This window comes from Dromiciops gliroides, chromosome 6 (assembly GCF_019393635.1).
Source record: "Dromiciops gliroides isolate mDroGli1 chromosome 6, mDroGli1.pri, whole genome shotgun sequence".
Taxonomy (NCBI): Eukaryota; Metazoa; Chordata; class Mammalia; order Microbiotheria; family Microbiotheriidae; genus Dromiciops; species Dromiciops gliroides.
The window spans coordinates 53,263,748-53,283,203 of record NC_057866.1 but is presented as its reverse complement, the minus strand read 5'-3'; the positions used below and the strand labels follow the sequence as shown (position 1 = coordinate 53,283,203).

Below are 19,456 nucleotides of genomic sequence, written 5' to 3'. Positions count from 1 at the left end.
ATACAGCTAAAAATTAAAAGAAAAGCAGTTAATTAGGGTGAAATCTTTATGGCAAGTTTTTTTGATAAAGGTCTCATTTCCAAGATATATAAGAAACTGATTCAAATATTTTTAAATGGCAGGCATTCCCATATAGATAAATTGTCAAGGGTTATGAAAAGACAGTTCTCAAAGGAAAAAATCAAACTGTCAAGTTGTATAAAAAAAATTCTTCAAATCACTAATAATTGCAAAGATGCAAATTAAAACAACTCTGAAATTCGATTTAATGCCTATCAGATTAGCAAAGGTGACAACAAAAGAATGATAACAAATTTTGGAAGGGATAAGAAGACAGGCAAATCAGTGCATTGGTGATGGAATCATGAATTGGTCCAGATATTTTGGAAAGCAATTTGGAACTTTGCTACCAGTCACTAAACTGTGTGTGCCCATTGACCCAGTGATGCCACTAGTGGTTCTATACCCCAAAGATATCAAAGAAAGAAAAAAAGACTTAAATATAGAAATATATTTATAGCAGTTCTTTCTGTTTGTAGGAAAGAACTGGAAACAAATTTGGTACTCATCAATCACAGAATGGCTGAACAAATCATGGTATATGAAGGTAATGGGATATTATAGTACTATAACATGATTTAAAAGATGTTTCTAGAGAAAGTGATACAGATTGAAGTGAGAAGAAGAAGAATTATCTGTACAGTAACAACATTGAAAAATAACTATTTTAAGAGACTTAAGGATTCTAATTAATGCAATGACTAATGAAAACTCTGGAGGACTAATGATAAAACATGCTACCCCCCCTCCTGACAGTGAGATGATGGACTTGGGACGTCAAATGATACATGCTTTTTTGGACCTGGCAAATGTGTAGACTTGTTTTGCTACACTATACTTCTTTGTTAAAAGAACTGCATTCTTTATTCGGGGGATGGAGGGTAAGGAGACTTAAAAGAGCGGGGGAGGTAGTGATATTGTTGCCAAAAAAAAAAGGGGGGGGAAGAAGAGTCATTCTTTTTTTGTTTTGTTTTTGTTTTGTTTTTTGGTGAGGCAATTGGGGTTAAGTGACTTGCCCAGGGTCACACAGCTAGTGTCAAGTGTCTGAGGCCAAATTTGAACTCAGGTCCTCCTGAATCCAAGGCCAGTGCTTTATCCACTGCACCACCTAGCTGCCCCCATCATTCATTTTTTAAATGCACAGAAAAGAATAGAAGGAAGGTCAGAAGAAACACAGAAAAACAGGACAGTTTTGGAAATAATACATTGAATGTATTATATACACTTAAAAAACAAATTGTACACATTAGAGATTCTTTCTTGTGTTTTGTACATGGAGTTTTTTGGGGGAAGAGGTGTTTGTCAAATTCAGAATAATTATTTATTAAAGAAATGGGAATTATTCTTTCTTATAGAGTATTATATGATTCATATTTAATAAGTATAATATAAGTATTTCTCATAGGTAATAAGCATTTTTATTTTCCCAGCAGGTCTAGTATGTTAATGAATGTTTTTATCCCTATGTTCTCCACAAACAATGGATGACTCTCTATAGACCTAAATAAGGTACAGGGGCATTTCTCTACAAGGTCCTCCTTCTTTCTCTAGCCCAAGTTAAGGGCTAAAGGTCTGGCCCCACACATCACATCCCCAATCTGGCTAGGAGGCAAAGATGCTACTGGCCCTTCTCACTCTAATATGGTAGTCAGAAAGGGGTCCGTACTACTGGAAATAGCCAAGACTTGATTTAGAGTTTTCTTTGTGGGACTGTCTCGCCTCTTCTGAGAGGTCTCCAAATGGATTGTGTTATCTTTGGTATTTTTAGGAATACTAGGGGTTGTGGGATGTCCAGTGAGGCAATAAACAAAAACCCTCCCCAGTATACACAGGATTCTGGAATTGTGACATTTTCCATGGAGAGGGAGCCAGTACCAAAGTCAGACTTTGAGGCATCTGCAAAGAGGCTTCTAAGAGAACAATACCAGATTCCTGCACAGGGGTTGAATGCTTACCATTTGTTGGCTCTTACAGAGTTCACAAGTATATTCAAAACTGGAAAACTGGCAATATTTGCCCATTCCACAGTCCTCATCGATGATACACTCCTAGAAGAGGAAAGAAACTTTGTTAAGTCATTGAACAAAATAGCTCTCATCACACGGGCTGAGTGTTTAATTGATTTGTTGCCGAAAGACATCCAGGAGGGGGAAGGCTTCTGTAGCAATTATCTATACATTCACAGATCTCATTTGAGACTCACAACAAAGCTGTGAGGTGGGGGCTACCATTATCCCCATTTCACAGATAAGGAAGCTGAGGCTGAAGTGACCTTCCCAGGTTCTCAAAGGTAGAATTCAAGCACAGCTCCCTCCAACCTAGCACTCTTCCCTCTATAACTTGTGACTAAAAGTAGCACCAAGCTCTTTGAAAAACCTAAAATGGTATTACAGTGTAGTTAAAAATAGTTGCTATCGCATGCTAATGAGTAAACAGATACAGAGTGTAAACTCTATATCACTCCCACAGCTCCATTTAATCCAATTCTACAAATACTTATTAAGCACCTACTGTCTGCAGAACCCTGTGCTCCATGCTGGGGAAGAGATCGAGTTTAGACAAAACATTGTCTATTCTCCACTTTCAGAGAGGTTTTTGTGTGTTTACTTTTCAATTTAAGTGTCACATCTGAGGCCAGGGTTTCAATCTCTTCCCCAAAACAGGTCTTGACATTTTAATGAGTGTTTCTGATATTGAATTTAAATTGAGCTTTGAATAGAAGAGGCACATAGTGAGTATAGATAACTACAATGCAAACTAATACATGCTAAGTGCCTAAGGATGTACTAGGTGAAGTCACTGCTAATAATAGGAATCACAAAAGGTTTCCCAAAGGAGGAGACATTTGAATCAGACTTTCAATGATAGGGAAGAATTCAACAGGATGAGGGGAGAGCATTTCAGGCAGGTGGAACTGTGTGAGCAAAGGCACCGAGGAAGGATAGCATGTAAAGGTTGAAGAGGGGGTGGATTAGGCTAGAATGTAGAATATGTAGAGAGCAATAAGTAGTGTCAGATAAAGCTGGAACAGAAATGTCAAAACATGCCATTCCTGATTGTGACCCAAGCCAGATGAAAATGTACTTGGGCACTTCTTTAATAGAATAAAAATACAATAAAACATAGATAATATATTTTAAAACTAAGTCATTATGTAGTATGCAGGGATCTTTATGTATGGATTAGTGGCCCCAGATTTTATTTGAGTTTGATACCACTGATTTGGAAGACGAGTGGCACCAGATTGGAAGGGTCTTCAATGCCTGAGACCAGTTCCAGCAAAGGTCCTCATGCTGTACTCTCAGAAAAGGACTCTGCTGCTTGGATGCTTCCCAAAGTGATGAAGTGTTATTTGGTTTGTTATCCTTTCTTTTCTTTTGGTGTTTTATTTATTAGTTCCTTTTTTTTTCTTCCTTTTACCTAGCTATTTAATTCTTTCCCTTTCAGTTAAGTAGGCAAATAAAATCTCCTTGCTTCTCCTTCCCTTTAACTTGTCTTCTTTGTTAGTTTTTTTTTTTTCGGGACAATGGGGGTTAAGTGACTTGCCCAGGGTCACACAGCTGGTAAGTGTCAAGTGTCTGAGGTCGGATTTGAACTCAGGTATTCCTGAATCCAGGGCTGGTGCTTTATCCACTGCACCACCTAGCCGCCCCCTATCAGCACCTTTTTCTAAAAAAAAGGATTTCTCTCCCTCATTCTCTTTGTGTGTGTGTGTTTTGGGGGGGGGGGATTGGGGTTAAGTGACTTGCTCAGACTCACACAGCTAGTAAGTGTTAAGTGTCTGAGGCCAGATTTGAACTCAGGTCCTCCTGAATCCAGGGCCGGTGCTCTATCCACTGTGCCACCTAGCTACCCCTCCCTCATTCTCTTAATAATTTATCTTGGCTTTGATTCTAAATTTTTATTCTTTAATTCATGACTGTTACACTCATTTGGTCCTTTAACCTTTGTATTCTTCATGGAATGAAAGCATCTAAGATTCCTATTTTGGGTTCCCTCTTCTAAATAATTATTGCCTTATGGATATTGCTCCCTGGACCCCTTTTTCTTCTTATACCACTCACTCTTAGAAATATTACTTCCTGCAGATGATAGAGCAGATATTGCCTCTTGTCTCTAATTGTGCAGTTCGTTATTAACCTTTGCCTTCTTATAGGAATTTCTCCCCCATTTGTCATGCATGCTCATCCCTGGGTCCATGCCTTCCCAAACTTCTGGATGTCAATTGCCCCCAGAAGCCCTGATTCTTTTTACCCTAGGACTGGATGGGTAGTGTCTCTAAGCACCAAATCCCTGCAGGTTGTACTCACTACTATGTCCCCATATTTCTTTATGGCCTATCTCTCCATTTATCAGTAGTACTCCATCCTTCTACTGAAACAAGATTTTCCCCTTGTTTTCCCCCTTTTTCAATTCCTCTCTTCACCCACTCTCCTATTGCTCTCTTCTTCCTGAGAGATCATAGGCAATAAATTCTACTTTCACCATTTTTATTTCTCTTTTAAACCATTCAGGAAGGCTATGATTGGTTCTATGATCTCTTGAGAATCCACAGATTCTTCTGCTTCATCAAGCATTAATTCACTTTCCTTTATCTTGCAATATTTATTCATAACTGTCTGAAGTCTTTTAGCTGATCTGGAGACCATATTCCCTTCTATTATTATCTTCCCCATCGGTTTATATGCTTATGCTTTTCCTCTCAAAACCTCTGGCAATTTTAGTCTTTCCCCTTTATTTTCCCCCATTGCTCACTTTCTGATTCCTTACCTTTTGATAACAATTTCCCTAGAGGATGGACCTTAAATCTGCCTAAGTCTCTATCCATGCTGAGCAATTCAGGTTTCACTGCCCTTAGCATTTGCCCCAAATGACTTCTAAGGGAATAGAACTGGCCCCAGCTAGATGCTGGACTCTTTCCCTCAGGCTTAGTGGAATGACACTCAGTCACATACATGTCCTGCCTCAGTTTCCTCAGTTCTTTCTACAGAACAGAGTGTGACCTCATTGCTACCCCAGAAAAAAAAACAACCAAGCATCTGTCTGCCTTTTTATTTTCCATGGCACTAGGAGGAGGGTTGTATTCTACTGCAAGCCTGTGGATCAGTTTATGCATCCCTGCCCTTATGGTGGGTGGCAATGGAGGAGGTCTTGAATGAGCTTGTTAGAGTTTGGGGAATTAGGCTTTTCTGCCGTTAGTTAATTGAGTTTTTACCTCATTTTGGTTGTTAGTGACCTTGGCTGTGGAGATAGCTAAAATTGCTTTATCCTTCATGCATAATTTCTATTTTGGAAAAGTATGAGAGGTCATGAGTATAGGAGAAAATGTTTAGCCTTCCATCTTGTACGTTATATTAGGTAACATTACTTGGTAGACCACCTGGTGTCATGAAGAGATTTTGGGCAAGAGAGTGACATGCCCTCTTTCTGTATAAGAAAACTACTCTGCCATGCGTATAAAGGATGTGTTTGGATACAGAAAGAGAAAAGAAATAGAGATAAGGTGAAGAGGTAAGAGATGTTTTGGAGATGGAATTGACAAGAAGTTGTGAGATAATGTGAGAGGAAGGGATAAAAATGTGGGGAGAAGTATTGCAGGTAGTTCATGGAATAAAGAGTTGTTCATTCTGGGGAGTGGGAGATGCTGTTTCATCCGCTTCATCAAGAGCATCAAATACAATGGCTAGCATAGGATCAGCCGTTCTTTGAGGTCTCATTCAGGGGTCAGCTTGCACCATCAGGAACCAACATTGTACTTTCTAGTCTATCTCATCTCCAAGCTCAGTTAGTATTTTCTCAAGTGTTCCCACCTAATTGTACCCATAGAACAGAAGACCCAAGACATTTATGCCAAATAACATTGGGTCTCACCTTATTTGGGGGGGGGGCAGGGCAATGAGGGTTAAGTGACTTGCCCAGGGTCACACAGCTAGTAAGTGTCAAGTGTCCAAGGCTGGATTTGAACTCAGGTCCTCCTGAGTCCAGGGCCAGTGCTTTCTCCACTGCTCCATCTAGCTGCCCCCTCACCTTAATTTTTACACTGCACCTAACCCCTCCCCAAAGTTATTCTTCATGTAGCACCACAAGGAAAAGTCCTTGGAGAACATCTAATTTGATTCCATCATATTACAGATAAGGAAATAAAAGCCCATCAAGGAGAAATGACCTATTTAAGGTCACGCAGAAAGTTAATGGCAAATCAGGTTTAGAACCCAGGTCTCACTAATGCACTGTTGTCTAGTTGAGAACTAATTCAATCATTCTGGAGAGCAATGTGGAACTATGACCAAAGGGCTATAAAATTATGCATACCCTTTGATCCAGCAATACCACTGCTAGGTCTATATCACAAAGAAATTTTAAAAAATTAAAAAGGGAAAAGGACCTATTTGTACCAAAATGTTTATTGCAGCTCTTTTTGTGGTGGCTAAGAATTGGAACTTTTGAGGGAATGCTCAATAATTGAGAAATGGCTGAATAAGCTGTGCTATAGAATATTATTGTGCTATAAAAAATGACAAGTCAAGAAGATTTCAGAAAAACCTGGAAAGACTTACATGAACTGATGCAAAGTGAAGTGAGCAGAAACAGGAGAATGTTATACAGAGTAACAGCAATACTGTACAATGAATTGTGAATGACAGCTATTCTCAGGAATACAATGATCCAAGACAATCCCAAAGTTCTCGTGATGAGCTATTCTATCCACTTCCAGAAAAAGAACTGAAATTGTCTGAATACAGACTGAATCATACTATTTTCCTTCCTCCCTCCTTCCCTCTTTTTTCCTTTCTTTCTTCCTTTCTTTCTCTCTCTCTCTCTCTTTCTTTCTTTCTTCCTTCCTTCCTTCCTTCCTTTCTTTCTTTCTTTCAAGTCTTCTTGTACAAAATGACTAATATGGACACCTTTTACATGATTGCACATATATAACCTATACTGGATTGCTTACTGTCTCAGAGAGGGGGGAGGGGAAGAAGGAAGCAAAGGATAGAATTTGGAGCTCAAAACTTTTTTTTTAATGTTTTAAACTGTTTTAATGTGTAATTGGGGAAAATAAAATATAATTCTTTAAAAAGAGCCCATGTCTCTTAACTGAGCCCAGTGCTTTTTCCCACTCCAACACCTGCCTCCTGTTCTTCTTCCCACCCCCTGACCCTCCACAGTCCAAACCTTATGTGCTTGTGTCCTTTACTTGTGCACACCCTAAAACAGTAATGCAGATACCCTAAGGATTGGTTTTAATACACTGAGCAGATGGATTTAATTTAGAAACTAATTAGTTCCAGGCCTTACAGTGAGGACACAGGAAGAGTTAGGCTGACTTGCTTAAAGGCTGAGGAGAGAGGAAAGAGAGAAAATGAATGTTGGGGGAGAGCAGAGCACAGGAGAGAGAAGTGGGGAAAGGAGTGGGAAGGAGAAGAGAAGGGAGAAGATTGAAAGGGAGGGGAGAGGAAAGAGGAAGAGGAGAGGGGAGGAGAAAGGAGGTGAGGAGAGGGGAGGGAAAGTGAGGAGAAGAGAGGATAGAAGAGAATAGGGGAAGAGAGACTGCAAAATCCGAATCTCTGGGACCTGCTATCCTTTTAGATATTCCAGCAATCCAGAACTGAGGAGACAGTAGTCACTGTCATAGATGGCATGGCAAGGTGGGAAGGCAGGCTAAGAGCCTGGGACAGATCATCATTGTCTCATTTTGACCATCCCCCCCCCCCAGGCCCTGGGAAAATACTGTACTTTATATTGGGAAATAATGGAGTCTGCCCTCTAGTAGCAAATATAATAGCATCAACAACAATAAGAATGACTGCCATTTATATAGCACTTGAAGGTTTTCAAAGCTCTTTACATATATCGTCTCTTTAGATCCTCCTAATAATCCTTTGCAAGAGTGTTCTTAGGGGTATGTTTAGCCCCATTTTTTTTTTGGTGAGGCAATGGGGGTTAAGTGACTTGTCCAGGGTCACACAGCTAGTAAATGTCAAGTGTCTGAGGCTGAATTTAAACTCAGGTCCTCCTGAATCTAGGGCCAGTGCTCTATCACTGTGCCACCTAGCTGCCCCCCTGTTTAGCCCCATTTTAAAGATGAGAAAATTAAAGTTCAGAGAGGTCACATGATATGCCTGTGGGAAGCCAGCTAGTAAGTGACAGAACCAGTGTTTTAACCAGGGTCTCTCCTGATTCTAAGCCTAGCACTCTCTACCATCCCAAAACAATGAAAGGAAAGGAAAATAAAAAGGGAGCAAAAAGGAGGACAAGGGTGGCAGGGGAGGGGGAAGAGGGCAGTATCCTTCATCAAGAATACAGAGTGAGGAGGCAGAGCTGCATGTCCTTGTGGTTCTCTCTCTCTAGTTTCTGTTGTGGGGATGAGAGCAGGACCTGCCTGGAATGCTGGGAACTTCTTGGTGCCAAAATAAAATGGGAACTAGAGGGCCTGGAAACTGATCACAAGCATGCCTCTTTCTACCTCCCAAGAAATCTTGAATCTGATCCCTTCTTGCCTCTGGCACAAGTCCCACCTTAGTACAGGGTCCTACCACCTTTGCCCAGATTATTGCAACAGCCTCCTGATTGATCTCCCTGCCTCAAGCCTCTTTCCACTTGATCCATCCTCTATACTGTGGCCAAAGTGATTTTCCTTAAACCCAAGTCTGGCCATGTGACTCAACCAACTCCTGTGACTTCCTGTTGCCTTTAGAAGAAAATCAACCTTTTTTGTTCAGCTTTTAAAGCCCAAAAAAGCCTGGTTCCAAACTATCTTTCTAGCCTCGTTGGACATGACTAAACCATTTGTACCCTGCAATGGGGTCAAATTGACTTCCTCTGTGTTCTTCATACAAGAAACTCCATCTCCCTTCTCTGTCTCTTTCTGCCAGCCATGGCACGTACCTGGAATTCACTCCCAGCCCTGCTGGCTTCTCACCTCTGCCTCCTAAAGTCCTTCTCTTCCTTAAGATGCAATTTATAAGCATCATCTTCTGCGCGAAGCTTTCCCTGATCTCGCCACTCCCGGTGTGCTCATGCTCATACTACCTTGCATTGAATGACTTTCTGTGTATTTGAATGTATTCACTTTATTTTTCTGGTGAATATATTTTTAAATGTACTTGTCATATCCCTTACTGGAAAGTTAGCTCTTTGTGAGTAGGAATTGTCTCATTCTTTGTACTAGTTTCCCAAGAGCCTAGCACAATGCCTGGAACAGAATAGGTACTTGACAAATTATTTGTTGATTGTGTGTGCATTTGTGCTTATGTGTGTGTGTGTGTGTGTGTGTGTGTGTGTGTGTGCGTGTGTTGTGAGAGAGAGAGAGAGAGAGAGAGAGAGAGAGAGAGAGAGAGAGAGAGCATGTGTAAGAAAGTGTAGTCTGGCTGAGAGGGTGTGAGTGATAGGTTTGTATGAGTGTATGAGTGTGAGTATGTCCTGTGAGTTTGTGTGTGAAAGTCCAGTTGAGTGTATGATATAGAGAATGCAGACTGTATGGTTTGTGTAAGAGATGATGGATGTGCAAATCACAAAGGAAGTACATGAGATTGAAATCTACCTTTCTCTGTGTATGGGACAGCAAGAGAGATGGTTTGTTAGCGGTTCAAAGTCATTGGAGAAGGACACGTCTCAGGGCTCAGGGCTGAGTGCCTGGTCTGGGGAGGGAATGTCTGGGAAATGAGGGTCCCTGTGGTTGGTAGAGCCAAGAGAAACGTGGGCTGCCATCAAGAGAGAAGGATTGGGCCAGAAATCAAAGTGCCTCACTTTTCCTAGGGTAGAGGGGACCCTAGTTTCCACCCTGGGTCCCTGGGCCAGGAAGTGCCCTTATGCCTTTGCCAAATGAGAACCAGCCCTCTGGAAGGAAGAGAAAGACTTCCCTTGCCCTCTTGACCCCAACCTGGGCATGGGCTGCTTGGGCAGACATTTAATTTCTGCCCCACCCCAACCCCAACCCCCAGAATCATGGAATATCAATAAGTCTCTGAGCCTTGGGCCCCAAGGGTGGCTCAGCCTTTCCAGATGACAGGGTTGGGCTGCACTGAGCATTCCCATCTGCAAAGGGAGAAGGTGAGCCAGACAGCTTTATTGGTGAAAAGCTGACAGAGGCTTTTTCCAGAAACATAATGTCGATGGGATTTTAAAAGTTTTATTATTATTGCTGTTTTCACTAATGCAACAACTTTATGGGGCCCTGGTTGCAATCTACTGCCTGATGGCTGCAGACAGGGAGGTAGATGGGATGGTGGGGTGAGGGTGAGCAGAGAAGGGGGAATGGTGTTCTTTTGGGGGGGCTCCTTGATCCTTAAGAGATTAGAGCTGTGCTAGCGCTACTCCGAGAGAACCCACAGGCTGACTTTACCATCCCACCATTTTCCAGACTCCTCTTCCTCCAATCCCCTCTTCAGAATTCATCTCCTTCCACTGCCCACTGTGTCCCTCATGCTATCTATCACCCAATGGCTGCGGATCCTCTCTCCTCTATCTCATAGAGATAGGGCAGAACAAACAGATAAAGGAGGACAAGGTGGCTGTGCCCAGGCTTCTAGCAGCCAGGTCCTGCCAGAAGTCACAGGCAAGGAGAAGAGCCAAACCAGGTGGAGCTAGGGCTGACGACACTACCCAATCTATGCCAGGGGAACCACTCTAGATGGATCCCTTCCAAGGGAGGCCATGTGGTGCAGTGACCAGCAAGGGGGACAAGCATTTAATAGGCATCTCCTGTGGGTCGGGCCCTATGCTCAGCACTTTATGTAGGAGACCTGGGATTGAGTCTGGGCACTCTCGCTACAGGGCTTTCAGCAAATTTTCCTCACTGGTGAAATGAGGTCCTCCTTAGCCCCGACCTTCTGGGTCTAAGTTACTCAGACATGGAAAATTTCTGCCGACAGGGCAGGGAGCCAGAAGAGTCAAATAACTACCCCAGCCAGCTGGGAGGAGCAGTTGACGAGCACACGTTAAAATGCTGTGAAACCTCACAACAACCCTCCCCCCACACACACACTATTAACTACATAGTCACAAGATTATAGGATTTAGGGACTGGAAAGGATTTTCAGGATCACACAGCGGGACTGTGTGATGAAGCCCAGGAAAGGAAAGCGATTTGCTTAGCATCACACAGAACCAGAATTTGAACTTGAATCCCCTCTCTCCAAATTTAGTGCTTTTTCTACTAATACTACAAGGACAGAGGCTGCCCTTGGAAACCCATGCACACTAACATCAGACCTTAAGAACCTCTCTGACAAAATCAGGGTCTAGAAAATCCAGGAAGCTGGTATTTTCCTGGACAATCCATCAGCAATCATTAAGTGCTTTCTATGTGCCAGGCGCTGTCCTAGGTGCTGGGGGCAAAGAGACAAAAAAAAAAAAGGTATGCTCTCTGTCCTCAAAGAGCTTTTCCATTCTACTAATCCTTTGATAATGAGGGGACAGCTTGGTGTCACAGTGGATAAAGCACCAACCCTGGATTCAGGAAGACCTGAGTTCAAATCTGGCCCAGACACTTGACACTTATTAGCTGTGTGACCCTGGGCAAGTCACTTAACCCTCATTGCCTTGCCCCCCCCCCAAAAAAATCCTTTGATACCAGCACATGCTGTTCTCATGTGTCGGCCCTGCCACCATTACCAAACCCAGCCCATCCAGCTCCAAAGTCGCCTTTTGCTGACTTGGCACAACTAGCATAGCTGTTGCTAGACTCATGAGAAGGAACTGCTAATCCTCAAGACAGATGAGTCTGCGTGGACTTATCTTCCTGAGTTCAAATCTGGTCTCAGACATTTACTAACCGTGTGACCCTGAACAAGTCACTTAAACTCAGTTTCCTAATATAGTGCCTACAATGTGCAAATCATTATACTAAATGCTTTACAATTATTATCTCACTTGGTCCTTACAACAACCTTGGGAGGTAGGTGTTAGTATTATCCCAATTTATAGATGAGGAAACTGAGGCAAGCAGGGATTAAGTGTCTTGCTCAGGATCACACAGCTAATAAGTGTCTAAAGTCAAAGTTGAGCTCCAGTCTTTCTAACTGTAGGTTTTATCCACTGCACCACCTCACTGCCCCAAATTAGGTTAAGAATCCTTTCTCTAAAAGTGCAAGTTAAGTTCCTCACCAGGAGTTCCCTACATCCATGAAATCATGTCTGCAGTGAAAAAAAATCCTAAAACATTTAGTTTTGGAGGTTGTAGAAGTGCCTGGACCCCAAACTGTCCACAGAAGCAATGAAAAGACATCTCCAGTCTCCGTGCAAGATTCCTAACCTTTGTCCTATCACCTCAGGTCATGGGGCCCTGAGTTATCATTGAACTCTTCCCAAGGTGTCCCCCCTATCCCCACAGGCCACAAGGATGAAGGGAATTAGTGCATCCCTCACTCAGGCTTGCATCTGTCCAGGTAACCTTGTCCTAGCCACCTTGGAACTTTTTCATCTGTCCCATTTAGGATAAGGGACTACATTCAATAGGTAAGTATGACCACTCCTGTATGGGGCATACTGATGGCCGCTGCACTTGGCTAAGGCAACAAACATTCAGTATCAGAATCCTTCTCAGTAGTGTCATACGATGATAGATAGAATAGCTGAGGCTGTTCTAAATCTCCCATTTTCCAGCTAGAGGAAATAAAAGAGATGGTCTTGGATAGCCTGGGTCAGACGCAAAGTACCTTCAAAACTCTGATCTGAGCTACCTGTGGAAGCCATCTCATTGTCTTGCTGATGGTTCATGTCTCAAACCCTCAATGTTCCTTTGCCATATCCCAGTAGAATGTAAACTCCTTGAGGGAAGAAAGATGGATGGATGGATGGGAGGGTGGATGGATGAATAGATGGATGGATGGATGGATGGATGGATGGATGGATGGATGGATGGATGGATGGATGGATGGATGGATGGATGGATGGGTGGATGGATGGATGGGTGGGTGGATGGGTGGGTGGGTGGGTGGATGGATGGATGGATGGATGGATGGGTGGGTGGGTGGATATAATCCATACTTTAAAGCATCTAGCATTTATTATATGCCAAGCAGTGTGCTAAGCACTGATGGTGCAAATATAAGCCAAAGAAGGCAGTTCTTACTCTCAAGGAGATTACTTTTTAATGAAGACAAAAGTTAAAGGGAGCTGGGGGCTGGGGGTAGGGGAGAGTAAGAAATGGAAAACTTTGGAGAGTGAGGATTGGAACAAGGGTTAAAGTGAAATGGTAGTCTAGGCCAAGGACTTACCAACCAGGCCAGTAAGTGTGGTAAAAAGTTTTAACAGTCAGTTAGATAATGGAGAGACGCCAGTTTTTTTTAGGACCACCCTTTTGGGGAGGAGACCAACAGCATGAGCTATGCACACCAGTCCGCCTGTGACGCAGGCCAGATTGCCTGCTGAGCACTTGACTTTTGGGGTGTGAGCTTAAAAGGCAAGGAGAGAATGGAAGTGGGGCCTTTTTTCCTGCTCCGCTGGTCTCTTGGCTGCACTGCACAGACAGACGCGGACTGGAGTTTGACTCGGCCCGGCTCTTGGTTAACAGCACATGCTTGACTCGGTCTCTCTCCCCAAAGGTGGCCTTCCGCTTTTGGTGAGTTTTATACAGAATACAGACTAAGCCTAGACTTAAGATGATTTGTATTGTGTTTCTACTCTCCTATCCTTCTAATCAACATCGCCTTGTGACTACCATACAATAAAAGGTCTATCTAGAAAACCAGAAGCTTCTTCCATTTACTAGTCTGGGAGATAAATTAAGGGAAAGGTTAAGTAGGGTAGATTTATGATCTAATATCCAATTTATATCTCACATAAGCCATAGGACCAAGGCATATGCAGGGTAAGAAGGCTGCTGGCAAGGAGGTGAGTAGAAGTTAGAAGGGTAAGAACTGAGAGGAATTATTTTCATTTTCCCTCATTTCCCTGGCATGTAACATGATACCTAGCACATAGTAGGTGCTTAACAAATGTTTGTTGAGGGGCAGCTAGGTGGCACAGTGGATGGAGCACCAGCCCTGGAGTTAGGAGAACCTGAGTTCAAATCCAGCCTCAGACGCTTAAAACTTACTAGCTGTGTGACCCTGGGCAAGTCACTTAACCCCAATTGCCTCACCAAAATTAAAAAAAAAAAATTTTTTTTGTTGAATTGAACTGCCACCAAGCAGCCAAGTGAGAGAAACCATCTCATCAGCTACGTTCCCTTTCCTTCCCCTCCCACATAAGGAATTCACAAGAAACAGCCAGAGGTAACCAGCCAAAGTCATATTGATTATTGTTTTATTGTCTGGCAAATGAGGTATAGATTTAGAAAACTGCTCTCAATTCTCCACCAGCCTCTGGCCCAAGTTTAGTTATATTCCACTGTGGAGGAAAGAGAAGGGGTAGATAGGGAAAATTGCATAGTTTGGGCTCAGATACTCTGCCAGGAAAATTTCTCTGGTCTCACACACTGTCATGAAATAATGGAAAAACAGCAAAAAGAAAATTGTTCTGCGTCTCCCATTTTCCAGCTAGAGGGAACAGAAAGAATGGCTGTTGGTAGACAGAAGTTAAATGCCTGGTGTAAAGTAAATTCAGGGCTTGGATCTCAAACATCCACAGAAGCCAGTCTAGCCACCAAGAATGATGACAATTTACTCAATGTCATTCAAGCTTGAACCCTCGGGCTGAGCTTGTCACAAAGCCCAGTCATCTCAGACTTCCTCCAAGCCCATGCAAGGGGTCATTTTCTAGTTTCATCAATTGCCTTCAATATCCACCAAGGATGCCAAGCCAATTTTCTAGTTAATCACTCCAGAGGCTGGAATTTCCATGACTCATTTCTGGCCTGTGCAGATTTGGAGAAAGCGTTACAAATTGGAAAATTCAGGATGGTTGGCCCCAAAGGGGAAGGACAGGAAAACTCTGATTATCTAGAACCCACCCAGGTAGAGCGTTCAGAAAACAAGCAGAGAACAAGGTTGCATGGGAAAATGAGTAAGCTCTATGTGCTTATCTTGGCCTACATGCCCCACCTTCTCTGTTCCCCCCAGGGACCCAGCAAGAGCTTCCACCACTAGGAAAACATTCCTTGATGGTCAAGACTAGGGTGGGAAAGTAAACAGAGACAGGCGTTTTGGAAAGTTTTCTAACTTCAAGGGCTGAAATGAAAAAAGATTTTCTAGTGACCCCTCAGTGAACCAAGATATCACATTAGCTGGTATCCTGCTCTGTCAATTCCTCCAAAGTCTGAGCTTTGGCTGGAAATATGTTGATATTTTTCCTGTAAAGGAATTTAGTCCTGATGGATTAAGTGAAAGAAATTCCTCTGTAATTCCCTATTCCCCCAGAAAGATATGACTTAGATCACTATGATATGTCTTGCCCCTAAGAGGTGGGGGAGGGTCTTAGCTGCCTGAAAAGTCATAGGTATGGGAGCAGCTAGGTGGCTCAGTGGATAAAGTACTGGCCCTGGATTCAGGAGGACCTGAGTTCAAATCCAGACTCAGACACTTGACACTAGTTGTGTGACCCTGGGCAAGTCACTTAACCCTCATTGCCCCGAAAAGAAAAAAGGAAAGAAAAGAAAAGTCATTGGTAGCTAGCTGGTGGCTTAGTAGATAAAGCTCTGGCTCAGGAGTCAAAAAGACCTCAGTTTAAATACAGCCTCAGGCACTTACTAGCTATGTGACCCTGGGCAAGTCACTTAATCTGTTTCCTCACCTGTAAAATGAACTAGAGAAGGAAATGGCAAACCACTCCACCATCTTTGACAAGAAAACCCCAAAAGGGGTCACAAAGAGTCAGACACAACTGAAAATGACTGAACAACAACAAAAATGGGGATAATAAAAGCACCTACCTACTTCCCAGGGTTGTTGTGAGAATCAAATAAGATAATATTTATAAAAGCACTTAGCGCAGTGCCTGGCACACAGTAAGTACTATATAAATGCTTATTCCCTGTGCCTTAGAGGATCCTAGCCTTTAGAGTAGAAGAGGAGCTCAAGCACAAACATAGTGGACAGGACTGAATTTGGAGTCAGGAAGACTTGGATTCAAATCCTGTCTTTAAGACTTATTAACTGTTTGATTGCAGGACATTCATTAACCTCCTCAACTTAATTTTCCTCATCCATAAAATGGGGATTGGGGGCCACCACCAGTCATCCTGACCCATGTCTTGTCACCGGACCCAGACGGCCCTGCAAGAGAGAGACTGGTGGCTGTGCCTAACTCGGCCTCACTTAAATCCAATCCCCTCGTAAGTTAAGACATCACCCTCCTGATGTCACTGTCCTCTCCAAGAAGGAAGGATAAACAAGAGACTAAATGGGGATGAAAATACCCACCTCATTGAGTTGTTGTGAGGCTTGAATGACATTATATAAGTTAGGTAGTTTGCAAACCTTAAAGAACTCTATAAGAATTAGTTATTATTGGAGGCCACTAGGTGGCGCAGTAGATAAAACACTGGCCCTGGATTCAGGAGGACCTGAGCTTGGATTTGACCTCAGACACTCAACACTTACTAGGTGTGTGACCCTGGGCAAGTCACTTAACCCTCATTGCGCCACCCCCCCCCAAAAAAGATCAGTTATTATTGTTGTTGTTATTGTGATGAGGAGGAAGAGAAGGTGAAAAAGGAGAAGGGGAAGGAAGAGAATGTCATATAAAGTCAGTCTCGGGGCAGCTAGGTGTCGCAGTGGATAGAGCACTGGCCCTGGAGTCAGGAGTACCTGAGTTCAAATCCGGCCTCAGACACTTAACACTTACTAGCTGTGTGACCCTGGGCAAGTCACTTAACCCTAATTGCCTCACTAAAAAAAAAAAAAAAGAGTCAGTCTCAGTCATGAAGAGTTGAGTTCAAGTCTTGCCTCTGAGTTCATGATGGTTGGTGACCTTGAGTAAGTCACTCAATCTGTCAAGGACTCAAGCAGTTCTTTGGATCATAGAGTTAGACCAGGGAGAGAGCTCAAAGGCTATCTGGTCTAACCCCTTCATTTTAGCAATGAGGAAATTGAGACAGAGAAAAATTGTCACTTGCCCAATGTCACACAGGTATCAAATCAATCCATCAGAGGTAGCATTTGAACCCAGGTCTAGTTGCCATAATAATTGCTGATCTGCCCTGGGAAAGGAAGTTTTCTTACCAGGAGTCCTCTATAACAATGAAATCATTGCCCCAACACTAGCCCTGGATTCAGGAGAACCTGAGTTCAAATCTGGCCTCAGATACATGACACTTACTAGCTGTGTGTCCCTGGGAGGAAGAAGAAGAAGAAAGAGGAGGAGGAGGAGGAGGAGGAGAAGGAAGGAAGGAAGGAAGGAAGGAAGAAGAGGAAGAAGAAGAAGGAAGAAGAAAGAAGAAGGAAGAGGAGGAGGGAAGAGGAGGAGGGAGGAAGGAGGAGGAGGAGGAAGAGGAAGGAAAGAAGAAGAGGAAGAAGAAGGAGGAAGAGGGAAGAGGAGGAGGGAAGAGGAGGAGGAAGGGAGGAGGAGGAGGAGGAAGAGGAAGAAGAAGAAGGAAGAAGAAGAAGGAAGAAGAAGGAAGAGGAGGAGGGAAGAGGAGGAGGAGGAAGGAAGGAGGAAGAGGAAGGAAAGAAGAAGAAGGAAGAAGAAGGAGGAAGAAGAAAGAAGGAGGAGGAGGAGAAGGAAGGAAGGAAGGAAGGAAGGAAGGAAGGAAGGAAGGAAGGAAGGAAGGAAGGGAGGGAGGGAGGGAGGGAGGAAGGAAGGAAGGAAGGAAGGAAGGAAGGAAGGAAGGAAGGAAGGAAGGAAGGAAGGAAGGAAGGAAGGAAGGAAGGAAGGAAGGAAGGAAGGAAGGAAGGAAGAAGAGGAAGAAGAAGAAGGAAGAAGAAGGAAAAGGAGGAGGAAGAAGGAGGAAGAGGAAGAAGAAATCATGGCCCCCAGATCAATATAACCGAGTCTGGTCCATCCTCCACTTTAGAGATAATGGAACTGAGGTCCTAAGGGGAAATCTCTCCCTCAAGGTCACAAAGATAGTGAGCAAACAGCTAGAATTCAAACTCAGATCTTAGGACTCCACATACCAGCTTCTCTCTACTATACCATTACAGTCCTGGCCTGTGGAGGGCAACTGCTCCTGGCTGCCTGGAAGGCCTGATCACAACCCCAGAAAATCCAGAGAGGGAAAGGGTGGGCAGAAGTCACATCTTATTCCAGATGTGGATATTCCTGCCTGAAGCTCCCTACCAGAAGGATTTGCTTAGTATCACATCTGGAAGAGCAAGGCAAGGCAGGACAAAGATGAGTGGGATAATGTCCCACTTCTTTTATGAAAGGACCACAGTGATTTCATGACCTTCTGAATCCTTTCTCAAGGTGCTCATGAAAGTTATGGCACATTCCTTGTCCTGGTATCAGCTCAGAGGACACCAAACAATCCCGGTTGTCTTCATCCATACATTGCCTGGGAGGGCCAAATCTCTCATACTCAGCAACCAACCTTGATGGGACGAATGGGCACCCTACTTCGAGGAGAGGAGAGGAGTCCCTGTGAATTCCTAAACAGGAAATGACCAATCTTCAACTCCAAAATAATAACATCTAGCATTTAAGTCTGCAAAGTCCTTTAGAAACATTATCTCAGTTTATCTTCATAACAAATCTGAGAGGTAGATGCTATAACCCCCATTTTGCAGATGTGGAAATTGAGGTAGACAGATATTAAATGATTTGCCCAGTCATACTGCTAATAAGTGTTTGGATCAGGATTTGAACCCAGGTCTTCCTGACTCCAGGTTCAGTGCTGTATACACCACCTAACCTTGCTGACTTTAATAATAAACAGTTTTATTAATAGTTTTGAGTTCCAAATTGTATCCCTCTTTTCCTCCTTCCCCTCCTGAGGTAGTAAGCAATCAGACGTGGGTTATGTGCAATTATGTAAAATATTACCATATTAGTCATTTTGTATAAGAAAATTTGAATAGAAGAAAAAATGAAAGAAAATGAAAAATAGCATGCTTCAGTCTGTGTTCAATCAATATCAGTTCTTCCTTTGGAGGTGGATAGTATGCTTCATCATTAATCCTTTGGGATTGTCTTGGATCATTGTATTGCTGAGAATAGTTGTCATTCACAATTCTTCATCAAACAATATTGCTGTCACTGTGTACAACATTCTCCCGTTTCTGCTCATTTCACTATGCATCAGTTCAAACAAGTCTTTTCAGGCCTTTCTGAACTTATTCTGCTTGTCATTTCTTATAGCACAACAATATTCCATCACCATCATATACCACAGCTTGTTTAGCCACTCCCTGATTTGATGGGCATTCCTTTGATTTCCAATCCTTAGCCACCACAAAAAGATCTCTAGCTGACTTTAAAAGGACAAACAATTCATAAAATAGAAAAATAAGAGGCTCTCTGGGTGAACTTGATCCCATCTCCCTCTGACCATCCCTTTGGACTAGATATTGCCAAAGCC

General features: G+C 43.0%; 1 protein-coding gene across 3 annotated transcripts in view; it reads right to left on the bottom strand.

Moving 5' to 3' along the window:
- The window catches only part of DKK3 (dickkopf WNT signaling pathway inhibitor 3), a 66,001-nt gene that overhangs the window by 5,496 nt on the left and 41,049 nt on the right, over positions 1-19,456 (bottom strand). For all 3 annotated transcript variants that reach the window (XM_043972860.1, XM_043972861.1, XM_043972862.1), the window contains exon 5: positions 2,016-2,108. In XM_043972860.1, the coding sequence (XP_043828795.1) occupies positions 2,016-2,108 (93 nt within the window). The remainder of the gene's footprint in view (positions 1-2,015; positions 2,109-19,456) is intronic.